The sequence below is a fragment of the Chiloscyllium plagiosum genome, chromosome 20, assembly GCF_004010195.1.
Source record: "Chiloscyllium plagiosum isolate BGI_BamShark_2017 chromosome 20, ASM401019v2, whole genome shotgun sequence".
Classification (NCBI taxonomy): domain Eukaryota; kingdom Metazoa; phylum Chordata; class Chondrichthyes; order Orectolobiformes; family Hemiscylliidae; genus Chiloscyllium; species Chiloscyllium plagiosum.
In genome coordinates, this window is record NC_057729.1 from 24,274,953 (window position 1) to 24,288,868 (window position 13,916).

The 13,916-nt window shown below is 37.8% G+C and overlaps 1 protein-coding gene across 2 annotated transcripts in view; it reads left to right on the forward strand.

Moving 5' to 3' along the window:
* LOC122560076 (cadherin-4-like) overlaps window positions 1-13,916 on the forward strand; it is a 668,379-nt gene that overhangs the window by 622,947 nt on the left and 31,516 nt on the right. For both annotated transcript variants that reach the window (XM_043710292.1, XM_043710293.1), the window contains 2 exons: window positions 8,201-8,434; window positions 8,520-8,659. In XM_043710292.1, the coding sequence (XP_043566227.1) occupies window positions 8,201-8,434; window positions 8,520-8,659 (374 nt within the window). The remainder of the gene's footprint in view (window positions 1-8,200; window positions 8,435-8,519; window positions 8,660-13,916) is intronic.

The following is a 13,916-nucleotide window of genomic DNA, read 5'->3' on the forward strand; positions in this document are numbered from 1 at the left end:
GGCAGGAAATATGTTTCCACTGATGGGTGAGTGCTGAACCAGAGGACACAGCTTAAAAATAAGGGGTAGGCCATTTAGGACAGAGATGAGGAGAAACCTCTTCACCCAGAGCGTGGTGGCTGTGTGGAATGCTCTGCCCCAGAGGGCAGTGGAGGCCCAGTCTCTGGATTCATTTAAGAAAGAGTTGGATAGAGCTCTCAAGGATTGTGGAATCAAGGGTTATGGAGATAAGACAGGAACAGGATACTGATTAAGGATGATCAGCCATGATCATATTGAATGGTGGTGCAGGCTCGAAGGGCAGAATGGCCTACTCCTGCACCTATTGTCTATTGCTGTCTTTTACCCCTGAGGTGCCACTTGAATGAGCTTTGACTTTTCTGAACTTGGCCATAATTTCCATGTAGATTATTGACTGAAATTTAACAGGCCGATATTCATCTCAACAACTTGCCTACACTTGAAAAAAATAGACTTTCATCCTGTTTATAATGTGAACCCAGATTAGAGATGAAGATATGTAAATATGTTGTCTTCCAGTTTCTCAATGGCCTACACTTTGGCCTGATCGATCTCATGGGTTTTAAATTTGGAGGTGCCAAACCATTAAAGAAACTGTTTCTTTATTGCTTATTATGCTTTATGAGTTTGAGGGAAAAAAAGAGGAAATGTGTTTAGTTCTATAAACGGTGTAGATTTTTATCATAATGATTTTTCACCCGAGAGTGTACATCATTTTATTTGTATAAACTGATCCACTGTGAGATTGCCTACAGGTATGAAAAAAAATCACATAAAGGTACAGATATTCTGATGTCCAGATAGTTATTTCTGCAGCATCGATGGAGCTATGCATTGTTGTCATGCAGAAATCCTGACACAGCTAACTCTGAGGAAAATAGCCAGGAAATTGAAATTTCAATGGCCAAGTCCCATGCTTCTGGAACTTTATTGAGAATTTGGAGGGCCCTTGAGTTTGACATTACCCAGGAATTGATTAAAAATCTCCTCTAACTTGTGCGGAGGGGAACTATTAAAGGAACCCTTGAATTACTATTGACTCCTCTTGATCCCTGACCCACTTAGACCTAACATCTCCAAATCTGATGGGAACTTCTGGGATTAAGAATCCTTTGATGAAGTACAGAATTTGGGCAAATACAGCTCTGATTTTAAAGTCATGCAGAGGCAAAAGTACAAAAAGAATTAAGTGCATCAATGAAAATTTAAGATGTTAGACATTGAGGCACCTGGAACCAATCAAGTGAGGCAAAGGGTTAGAGATGAGGCGAGACTTTCTATGGGATGAAAGAGTGGCAGCAGAGCTTTAGTGTAGCTGAAGTACACGGATTGTGGTTAATAAGGGGCCAGGTGGAGATCAATGGAATAGTCGAGTCTGAAGGTAGTAAGAGCAGGGTTGAGGGTTTCAGCTGCAGCAGACATGGTTAGGGTCAAGGAAGTGAAAATGGATGTCTTTTGAGCTGGAGGGGATCCGGAATCAGAGGTTCATCAGGATACAAAATATCACACATGAAAGCAGCCTAGTCAAGTCTAGTATGAGTACTAGACTCAAAATATTAACTCAGCAAGTACTGCCAGAACTCTTGAGTTTCTCCACGTGTTTGTTTCAGCACTTAACTCAGTTCTGACTTTATCTCTTGAGTTCTGTAGAGCCACTACAAAAGACCAAAAGCTGACACAGTCACTTACCTGCTTTCCAACCATCAAACAGTTCCTGCCTGCTGGCTATGCTCTAACTGAAGCCACAGAGGTAAACTCAAAGCAAATAAACTTGCCCATCTTCACACATTTCCATGGCAACGTGACACACATGGTCTGTTGGAGTATTAGGAATTTACAACTTTTAATTTTTAAGTTTCTTGTAATGCTGGGAACTAACATAAAATTTACTGGAGTAAATGTAGATGTCATGTTATAACTCTATAACTAAGTCAGAGCTGAAAATGTGTTGCTGGAAAAGCGCAGGGCTTATGCCCGAAACGTCGATTCTCTTGCTTCTTGGATGCTGCCTGACCTGCTGGGCTTTTCCAGCAAAACATTTTCAGCTCTGATCTCCAGCATCTGCAGTCCTCACTTTCTCCTTAACTAAGTCAGTCTATGTAGTATTTATGGCTGTCACCGTTTTACACAAGTTGCCTTTTGAATTGTAATTATGTTAAGCCTGTGTGACTTGCTAGTCTTGTTTTTATATTCATTCATATGTCAAGAGTCGCTGGCTAAGACAGAATTTATTGTTCATTCCTAATTGCCCTTGAGCTGCCATCTTCAGCAGCTGCAGTCCATAAAATATATGTGTACACACAGTGCTGTTAGGGAGGGAGTTCCAGAACAGCAACAGGAAGGAATAGAAATGTATTTCCATGGCATATTGGTACGACTAGTGCCCAGATGAGATTACCCAATGTTGTACCGTTCATTAGAGGAGACCTCAAACTGTTAAGCTTTTAATTGAGGATGGATGAACTAGCTCCCCTTGGTTACTTACCCACCCCACAACAAGATTAATTTTAGAATGACTGTTTCCTTGTGGACACCTTTCTCACACGGTCCAATTAATTTAAGGTTTAAAAGGGGCCAGTTGAACCAGGCTTTCTTAAATTAACAAAAAGAGTGAATTTATTGATTACTAAATGCAAGAATAAATAGCAAGGCAACACAAATACACATTGATTAGAAATAAGAGGTGAGACTAAAAAACTGGCTTTTCTTTAAAACAAGCTTTATGGAACTGTTTGTGAAGTGCAGATCATTGAATGTTTCTGCTTTTGCAGTGGATGTTACCAGTAACATATTCATTGGTAGTTCTACAGTCATTTTTCTAAATTCTTGGCTTTATGAATTGTTTGACACACTTTGGTCCTGATTCCTTTCAGCCATTCCTGATGAAGGGCTTATGCCCAAAATGTTGATTCTCCTGCTCCTCAGATGCTGCCTGACTGGCTGTGCTTTTCCAGCACCACTCTCTCTGAGTTTGATCTCCAGCATCTGCAGTCCTCACTTTCTCCTTTCTGCAGTGGCTGACTGACAGCAAGCGGAGTGAGGGAGAGTCTGTTCCCTTTACTTCACCATCAGTCTGGAGGATTGAAATTACTGTCCCCAAACTGGATCACAGTGGTCCACACGTGGGGATGTCAGTCCTGTAACACACAGAAACTAGGGTTCAAACTGTTTTTGGTCCCTATACCTGTGTTTCACTGAAAGGGGGTAAATGCATATATGTCTCTTGCCAACATTGCTGTTGTTTTTTTTACCACTATGTTCACTTTCTGAGATAATCACAGGAGATTATAAATTCAGTTTGTGATATGGGTTCTCTCTTAGAAGATTCTTTGACACCTTGTCAGATCTGAGTTCCCAGAGCCCTTCTCTCTCCAGACAACCACTGCAGTCAACATTTAGCCAAGTGCCTCATTATAAAATAAAAACACTTATGGTAATTAAAGTTTTATATATCCATAGGTGATCTGTGGTCATGATCCATGGCAATGACACTTGGAGGAGAAGTTGCAAGTTGGGTTCTCCCATGAATATATTGTCATTGCCCTTCTAGGAGGTAAAGGTCATGGATTTGTAAGTTTTTTGTAAGAGGCCTTGATGATTGAGTTGTTGGAGTTGCACCTATCCAGACAAGTTGAGAATTTATCATCTGATGGGCTGACCTGTGTCTTGTTTATCCCACTGAACTTAGATTTAAAGCTACATTTCTAAAACTAAAAAGCTGTACCTCTAAAATTTATGAAAAATGACATAAGGCAATTGTAACAGTATGAGTCAGCCAAAATCTTCAAAATATTAGTAATCAGAGAAGCTAAAAAGGAAAGTTGGGTGTCAATAGTTTAGTGAGAATGAGGTCCAAAGAATAGGTTTCCTGGACAAGATGAGAAGATATTTGAAGAGATGAGTAAGAATCTAGAGAGTGAGACAAGTTCAGGGTGAGCGGATACAGAATTGTGACTTGGTGATTAAGGGAAAGAAGTGATGCAGCAACGACAGCTGAATGGATGATGTCAACCATAGTGTGTGAAAGAACTTCACCAACTGTTCACAATCAGTGTGGCAGCAGGAAAGGAAGGGAAGTTTAAGGAGGCACAAGTAATGGAGAAACAAAACTGGTATTATTGTTGCTTACAAGGACATAATGTAGTGAATATCTTTGACAGACCCACTAGTGCTCGAGTGTAATACAAGCGGAAATTTCTGGAGAAACACAGCAAGTCTCAGCAACATCTGTAGAGAGAAAGACAGCATTAATATTTCAAGTCCAGTGACCCCTCTTCAGAACTTCACTTATCTGTCTTGAAACATTAACTCCATTTGCTCTCCATAGATGCTGCCGATTTATTAAGTTTCTCCAGCAATCAAAGTTTGTGCGAAGATTTGTAGCTCGGGTGCTCGTTGTTGTGGTTCTGTTCGCCGAGCTGGAAGTTTTTGTTGCAAACGTTTCGTCCCCTGGCTAGGCGACATCATCAGTTTCTCCAGCAATTTCTGTTTTTGTTTCAGATTTCCAGCATCCACAGTTCTTTGTTTTATTTTAGTGCTCATGTGTACTGGAGCAGGTCTACTGACGAATGATTAAACCATTTGTGTGGCAAATAGACTCAAGAGGACAGATGATGAACTACATGAAATAATTATTGTTGAATTTTTTTAGTGCAACAGACAAGGGGAATGAGAAGAGAGGATCTCAACCAGTGTCCTGGGTAGGGCTTGGGGAGACAATGGAAAATGGGCATTCTCAAATACAGGTGGGGAAACTGGGATGAATTAAAGTATACTGCTTTAAAGAGAAGGGTGAGAGTTGATTTATTCATTAATTTCTCAACACCATGATCATATAAAAGAAGGGATGAAGGGAGAGAACAGAATGGTTAAGCTGGTGTCTGCTTGACTGAAGGCAGCAATGTTTACCTTGACAGACACTTTGCAGAACAGAGAGAGATACCTGACTTTATCTCAAGGAGTACCTTAATTGGGTGGCTTGAAGCAGAGGTGAATGAGAAGGAAGGACAGGAGCATAGTAGGTTTGGGATGGGACTGACTGTTAAATTATGTGTATGATTGGAAACAGAGAGATTTCAGTTTGCATGGACTTGTCAAAGTTTGGATGACACAATCTTGGTGACAAACAAAGAACAGGTTGGAGACAATAAGAAAGAGTCTAAAGTCAAAATCTGAGGTTTCAGTGTTTGAAAAGACATAATCAAGATTGAAATTTTGTCCACAGTAATTATTTAATTTGGTTCTGGTAGCTGTAATGAGCTGTATGTATCAAGTGTCTGTAATGATTCTGTAGGATCTTTTTCTTTGCCAAAGTAAGACTGCTTGTGGTGAGTTTTTTTACTTCTGTTCCAAATGATCCTAATACACATATATCTTCATATTCTTGGTGTTATTTTACTGTTGAGTTAAATTGTTTACATTTTATTTCACAGATACAGAACAAAATAATGTTCTTTATGTTATTTATACTTATTGATTTGAATAAACAATATCTGCTTGTATTACATTTTTTTAATTATTCAGAAAGACATAAGGAAATCAATGATGTTGTATGTGGTTATAGTTAAATTTGAAGTGAGTATTCCCAAAGTGTAAGAGTGTTTAACACAAGTGCATTTGCATCAATAAGCCATAGGTTAAACTTTATTATTATAAAGTGTCTGGAATACTAGTTTCTGATGCAATCTCAAATGTTATGAATGTGTTAATAACTGTCGAGATAAGATGTCCAAAAAAGTCTGAGAAACATGAAGAGATCTAATTATTCTTGTGAGTTACTACTCTTTGGAATACTAATATCAGGCTCAATGTTCCAGCATGATCAAACAAGCAAGGTAGCTGCCACAGCTTGCAGTTCATTACTCGATGACCATAGACATGTCATTTTATGTTCTGCACAACAGGTCCTCTGGTTATAAAATCAGCTGATCCATTTTTACAGTTTCACTTGCAGTTTATTTTGTTTTGCTGACTGGTTTGGGAGGAAAGTAACAAGCCTTTTGCAACGCAATCAAGATAACATTAACAAATTGGCTGTACTAATAATAACCTATTAAATAAAGATTTGTTTTGCCCAATATGCCCTTAAACCACCTGAGGAGTTCAAAATGCAAATACTGTAAGTTTAAAAACTGAATTCTCAATTACGTTTTTGATACTAACTTTAAGCTGCTCGTCTGTATGTTAAACATTTGTTAATCATGTTTTTAAACAATAGAAATATTTCCCCTCAATGTAAAGTCATTGGACATGTGTTTTGAGATACAGAGACAATCCTTTGTACACTTAATGAAATGGGCATTTATATATTCTATTAGCATACAACATTAAGGCTGTCTTTCTGAGTACAAGTCCACTTGAACACTCAAACTCTTGAAAACTAAGCTTTATCAAGTAGTATTTGCAAAAATAATTCAAGCACATGTTCTTTTCCAGAGTATTCTATGTAAACATACATTTTGAAAGATACTATAAAATCTTCAAGGATGTATGGTGGGAATAAGAGACGACATTGTCCACACTAGTTTAGGTAACTTGAACGTTTTCTAATAATTTCATTCTATTTAGATAGAATACTCTGAAAAGAACATGTGCTTGAATTATTTTTGCAAATACGACTTGATAAAGCTTAGTTTTTAAATGAGTTTGTGTGTCCAAGTACTCAGAAAGACAGCCTTAATGTTGTATGCTAATAGAATATATAAATGCCCGTTTAAACATGACACAATTTAATAGACATGAAATTAAAGTTGCTTATCTATATGTTAAACATTTGTTAATTTGGCATTGTGATATTTTTATACAAAATACATAATTCCCCTCAATGCAATGTCATTGGATACATGTTTTGTGGTACAAGGAAAATCCATTACATGAGTAATGAAATATGCATACATTAATACATAAAATTATTATTGCAGAATAAATGTTGGTAATAGATTAAATAAATAATCAGATATTCTGTACAAATAAACCTTTTCTTTGCCCTGTGGAATGATAATGTGTTTGAGTTTGAAATATTGAGCTGAATCTTCCGAGAAGTGGCAATCACAGTTAGATTGTCACTTTGCTTCCTTTCACTTACCCTGCTCTGATGCAGGCTTCTTGAAAAACATGAAGTATACCTGACCCTGGAGTCTTCGAGTGCAGCAGGATCAATACTGGAGGCCTAACTATACACCCCTTTTATGCAGTGGTAACTGCTAAATTCTGGGGTTTAAAGGTCCAAACCCTGTTTACCAAACTCCCATGAAAGGTAAGTACCTAAGCTAAGTGGGCAAGGCTGTCAGCAGAGTAAGATGGTAAGGTAGCAAGTGGGTGAGAGGAGGCAAGGTAACTAATAGTTGGGTGAAATACTGGGGTAGCAGGTAGTGAGTGTGGGGGTAGGGTCACAAACAGTTGAGAGAGTAGAATTCATGGCAGGTAGTTGCAAAGGTATAATGACGGGTTAAGTGGATAAGGGAGTAGGATAGCAAATGTGGGTCACGTGAGTGCATGTCACTGGGTGAGGAGGCGTTATGGGTGCCAGCTGTGGATGAGATAGTAGAGTGGATCACATGTCAGGAGGTTAAGTTGAGCAGGTACAGTCTTGTGTTGGGCATCAGTCCAGGTGGTTTTAGCCCTATTACGTTATGAGTAATTGGTGAGGGTACGTGAGTTCTGTTGTATAGTCACCCAAGAGTGAGAGCAGGCTTTAATCCTCTGAGACACTGTTCAATTGACTAAGTTGGAACTTTCCAAAGTCTCCAACTCTAACATATATTTGGGGACTCTTTTGCAGGGTTTCAAAAGCAGGGTAATTGCCCATCAGGAGTTTAAACTTCCTGGACAATTACCATGTAGTCAGTGTTGTCTGGAGACCAGAATCTAGGCCAACATTAATAATAACAGTCACAGCACTCCTGAGCTAATTAACTGTTGTACTGAGACCCTGACAATTGGTTCCTCAGCTGGAGTATATTGAGTATCTTGTGGGTAATCATGGACTATAGTCATTTCTTCCATTTGTATGAAGAATGATCTCTCCTTATATCTAGTTTGTGTGAATTGTAAATCTGTCCTGCTTATGATTTACGATCACTGCTGAAATGATCTTTTTTTTTAATTGAGGAAGAGCTCATTGAATTGTTCATGGAGTATTGAATTCCTTTTGCTTTCTCTCTCTCTCTGTATTCTTCAGGGGACTCTGCTCAGCTCAGTTTGAGGATCGGCTTCCTGGTCGCTGGTGTATACGATGTTCCAATCATAATTACAGATTCTGGTAATCCTCCATTATCTAGCACCTCTGTCATTAAAGTGAAAGTCTGCCCTTGTGATGAACATGGAGATTGTACAGCTATTGGCGCTATTGCAGCCGCTGGATTGGGCACAGGAGCCATTATTGCAATCCTTATATGCATCATCATTTTGTTAAGTAAGTATTACAGTGAGAAGGAAATTACTAAATTGCTATCTGTATCATGCTGATAACATAATGACATACTTGTAACTTTTTTCAGTCTTGGTCTTGCTGTTTGTGGTGTGGATGAAACGCAGAGATAAGGAGCGACAGACAAAGCAACTTCTGATTGACCCAGAGGACGATGTCAGGGACAATATTCTGAAATATGATGAAGAAGGTGGTGGTGAAGAGGATCAGGTGAGAGTACAATTTGATGTGCCTTATTCATTCTCAGATACATTGATTGTACCCTCCACATACTATCAGCTTCACCCACAGGGAAGCATCCATTGTATATACAGTTAGGACAAGACTCTCGGGGCTTCTCAAACAAAAAGGCCATCATTCAGAAAAACTTAAAAGAAAACTGTTTAAACTCAGTCTCGCATAGGAAATGAAAAGGGTTAACAACATTTGTTGAGTATATCATTGTCTAACATAAAATTGTAATTTTGATATTTCTAGTTCATTGCATTTGTTTAAAGATCCACTGAAATAAAAGTTTATCGGAGTAAAATAATTACGCTGCATTCAGAGAAACACCTACATTTGACCTTGGCAATACTTTTACTGAAGCATATGCGCTGTATTTTTAAACTGATTTTATTATCCAACTAAAGCAGTGAACTATTGCATTTCTGAAAGGGCTGTGTGACTAGCATGTTACACAGTGGTTTATTGCAGCAATGAATCATTACATCTGAAAAATATTAGGACTACATTTTAATTTATTGACTGCTATTGCCTCTAAAATAATACTGCATTTTTTCAACAATTATAAGAAAATTCAGAATGTATGATGAAGACTAATGCAACAATAGCTTCATGTAAACAGCACTTTTTTTTTTAAAAACCACTGACAATATACGCTTGGATAGCTGACTATGCTCTTGTTTTAGTAAATAAATGGCCTAATGGTTGCTGAATTTTGATGGACACCTGGGAGATAAAAGATAGGTTGGTAATTTACTGACTTTTTACAGATGAAATGAAGCAATTTGCAGTAAACATAAGGTTAATTGTTTTCTTCCTCATTGATGTAGTGCTATTTGATGACATATCTTGGATTGATTGTACTTCAGAAGTACTCAAATGGCAACAGTATGGGTGGAGCTCACTTCAAGATTAAGTGATAGAAATATAAATGAGAGGTGGTGAGAAGTATGGAAAAATCATCCAGATTGAAAAGTTTTGGAATAGATAATTGCTAAAGAAGACCCCTTGCAAATAAAACTGAAAAGTATAACCAGCCCATCAAGTCCAGTCCTTCCAGGCATAATGCTATTTTCTCCCAAGCTCGGAGAAGCAAAAGGTCTGTGGCTAATCAATGATAACCTCTGGAAAATTCTTCAACCCCATTAAAGCAATGCAGCAAACTTCAGGAATTGTAATAAACTCTGCATTTTATTTTTCTCATCTGCCATGAAATGGTGTTATGGACTGAGGCTCTGAGTTGTAACAGTTCCTTGGAATTGTGTGCCTCATTGAAAACCATGGGAATTCCATTCTTTAAAATATCTTAACTTGCTCAACATATTCATATTCCTTCTTTAAAAGCTGCATTGATAATGGTAGCTAATTAAATTTGCCCTAAAATGCTTAAGAAGAGAATCAAATAAGTCAATGCCAATCAGCTTCTGCTATACATAATTTATTTGCAATGGAAAAATTATTTTTGCAAAAACATTTTAACACAACGTAATTACTTTGCATGAAGAGTTATAATTTACAGTAGTCTCAGGATTGTTGGATCTGCAGACCAAGAATAGCAATTAAACTTAGATTGGAAGGTAGCAAAATCTGTTGAAGTATATTATAATTGTGATTTATTTTTTGATATCTCAAAAGCTTATGCTTTGAGGAACTATTTTTTCCAGCAGCTTTGTGTGGAGACCATCAAGTCAAACTGCGAAACATCAGTACTGACTAATTTGTAAAGCTGTAGAGTGCTCATCTCTTTTTTGGGCTTTTTAATGAATGAACTGATGTGATTTTCTGTCAGAGACAATGAAAACTTGATTGAGATCCATACAAACATCAATCTGGAGAACAGGCTTATTATACTAGAATGAATAAACTAACCAGATGATCAACCTGCAGTAAGCAATTAAACAACTTTACAGATATTTCTATGCAACTATTATTAGACCAATCGGAAAGATAGTTTTGAAAACTGAAGACCTTCTTTTGGAACAGTGGTAGTTTGCCTACCCCTGTTCCAATACCCAAAACCCCATGGGAAAAACTAGTTAAAAAGTGCTGAAGGACCATTTACTCTCCAAGAAGCTTATCATACTAGAACTAATAATGTAACCACATGGTCAATCTGTAGTAGGCAATCAAACAATCTTAGAGAAATTTCCATGTGAATATTATTAAACCAATTTAAACAGTAGTTATAAAAACTGATATCTGAACAGGTTATTGAGAAAAATAGGTTTTTAAAAGCATAAAAACTGATAACTGGGCTCTTGTGGTGCGGTGGTATTGTCCCTAGCTCTGGACCAGAATGATAGTGTCCAAATCCTATCTGCTCCAGACATAACATCTCTGAACAGGTTGATCAGAAATAATTTTTAAAATAACACTAGTGATTAGATTGCACAATTATGCAGCTTTTGTACACTAAGGGTTTACTCACATGCATAAATAAGACTGTGATGTTGATACTGGTTGACAATCAAGACTCCAATTCCAATTATTTGAATTAACCATGGTAGTAAACTTGATTAGCAGCATTATACTAAAGCAATGCATTCTTGTTTTCATTTTCTTTCCATCAGAAACACAAATTTACTGACAATTACATCTAAAGGCAATCTGACACACTGTGTATAAAAAAAGCCTGCAGATAATTTCCTTTGCCAAAGTTTCAGTGTTGTCAATATTTAGTTTAAAAAGCTTGGCACGGACACCATTTGCTTCCAAAGCAAATACAACTACTCCGCCAAGACAATTTTAACATTGCTGATTGTTACTGAAAAAAAAGTGTGAAAACACATTCATTTCCCAGATATGCTGTATGCCTCATTTTCTTGTTGAATTTGGACACCACCATTCAATAGTTCCTTTATGATTCAGTTTGAAAATATCCAAAATTGTCATTAAATTTTGCTAAGATGAAAAGTAAGGTGCATCATTTGGGGAACAACTTGAAACTACAGTGCTGAATTTAAATTTGGGGAAAAGCATAAATAGGAGAGAATGAAATAAAGGCCATTTTATATTCTCTTCAATTTTCTTATGATTTTTTTTTCATACACTTTCTGAGATTGTGAATAAAAATTGGTTTCCAAGGAATATAATGATGAGATCAGTTGCCAATGGTAAGTAAAGATACAAGATAAAAATAAAAATTGCTACAAAATGACATTATACGGGATAAAAATCGATCAAGAGGAGGTACCTAAAATGTTGAGAGAAGGATTTGCATTTTTGGATCATTGAAATCTCTTCTGGGGTAGAAGTGACCTGTATAAGAAGGATAGATTGCACTTAAATTGGAAGGGGACTTTTAAACCAGTAAGGAGAGCGGGTGGGACCCAGGGAGATACTGAGGAAAGAGATCAATCTGAGACTGGTACAGTTGAGAAAAGAAGCGAGTTAAACAGTCGCAGGGACAACGCAAAGAACAAGGTAGGACTGATAAATTAAACTGCATTTATTTCAATGCAAGAGGCCTACAGGGAAGGCAGATGAACTCAGGATATGGTTAGGAACATGGGACTGGGATATCATAGCAATTACAGAAATGGATTGTATTAAGACTCCATAATAGTCAGCAGGAAATTGAGAAACAAATTTGAAAGGAGATTTCAGTTTTCTGTAAGTATAATAGGATGGTTATGGTAGGAGATTTTAACTTTCCAAACACAGACTGGGACTATGATAGTGTTAAGGGTTTAGATGGAGAGGAATTTATTCAGAGTGTACAAGAAAATGTTCTGATTCAGTATGTGGATGTACCTGCCAGAGAAGGTGCAAAAGCTGACCTACTCCTGGGAAATAAGGCAGGGCAGATCACTGAAGTGTCAGTGGGGGAGCACTTTGGGACCAGCGACCATAATTGTTTTAAAACCGTGATGGAAAAGGATAGTCCAGATCTAAAAGTTGAAGTTCTAAATTGGAGGAAGGCTAATTTTGATGGTATTAGGCAAAAAACTTTCAGATGCTGATTGGGTGCAGCTGTTCACAGGTAAAGGGACGGCTGGAAAGTGGGAAGCCTTCAGAAATGAGATAACGAGAATCCAGAGGAAGTATATTCCAGTTAGGGTGAAAGGAAAGGCTGGTGGGTATAGGGAATACTGGATGATGAGAGAAATTGACGGTTTGGTTAAAATCCAATAATTTTTGTGGACTGGAGTTTGAGGGATTGTGGATACCTTTTTTCTTAAGTGGTAGTGACAGCACAGTGAAACTTTTCTTTTAACATGGTATTTATTGAGGGCCACGTGTCTTGTGAAAACTGTCCATTACTGCAAATGTCTTGGCTTATGACTATCAAACTGTAGCTTTTATTTTGGGAACTGTTTGGGTTTTTCAGTTGGTTACTAGCCTGAGGAAGGAAAAGAACTTCCTAGCCCAGCTGTCCTCTTTCTGAAACGCCCTTTGTTGTGGGTTTCGTGTGATGCCTGGGCCCAGGTCTTAATGAACCTTCATTGATTGGAAGAGAAGTCTGGAATAAAATCCTCAATACTGATTTTCCCAAGAAAACTACATTGGCAAAGATCTCAGAGACCTCTGCCTGTGTTTCATGACCAGCATGTCAGACCAACTGCCATTGAGAACCTCAAATTCTTCACCCTTGCGAACAAAGTCTTACTGCCCAAAAGTGTTTGCCTCACAAAACAAATCTCTGCAGATAGAAATCCATATTTTACCTTTAACCTGTGTGTATGTGTCCATTTGTCTGAGTATTTTGGGTTATTAGAGGATGTGAACATTTATATTTTCGTGTTATAAACTGTATGAGTTAAATGGTTTAGCATCTTTTTTGAGTGTTTTTCAGAATAAGTCAATAATTTTTTTTGTAACAGGAAACTAGTTGCTTGATCATTTTATTTTAAGTCTAATGTAGAGCAGCACCAGGCATATGGTATCTGGTGTGTCTGAGCTGATGGGAGGTGCATGGGCAGGCAGTGAGCTGTCTGGTACACCTGCCACAAATAATCCAGTCTGGAGTAAAAGTTTACTTTGACGTTCTGTCTCTGGCTTGCCAGTATGTGACTGCCTCCATGAACAGTTTTATGGAATTATGAAGATGCAAAAATAGAAAGTATAAAAGTCTATGACAGCTGCCATAGAGACCCTAGGGATTGTCATGTCAGTTCACTCCAGAGCTGCTCAACATCCAGTCATCTAGTTTCCCCTTTGCCTCTATCAGGTTCAGCCAAGGGGCTTGTACCTGCATCTGCAGGAGAACCTGGGTAGGTGCAAGAGCAGTCAATATCTTGCA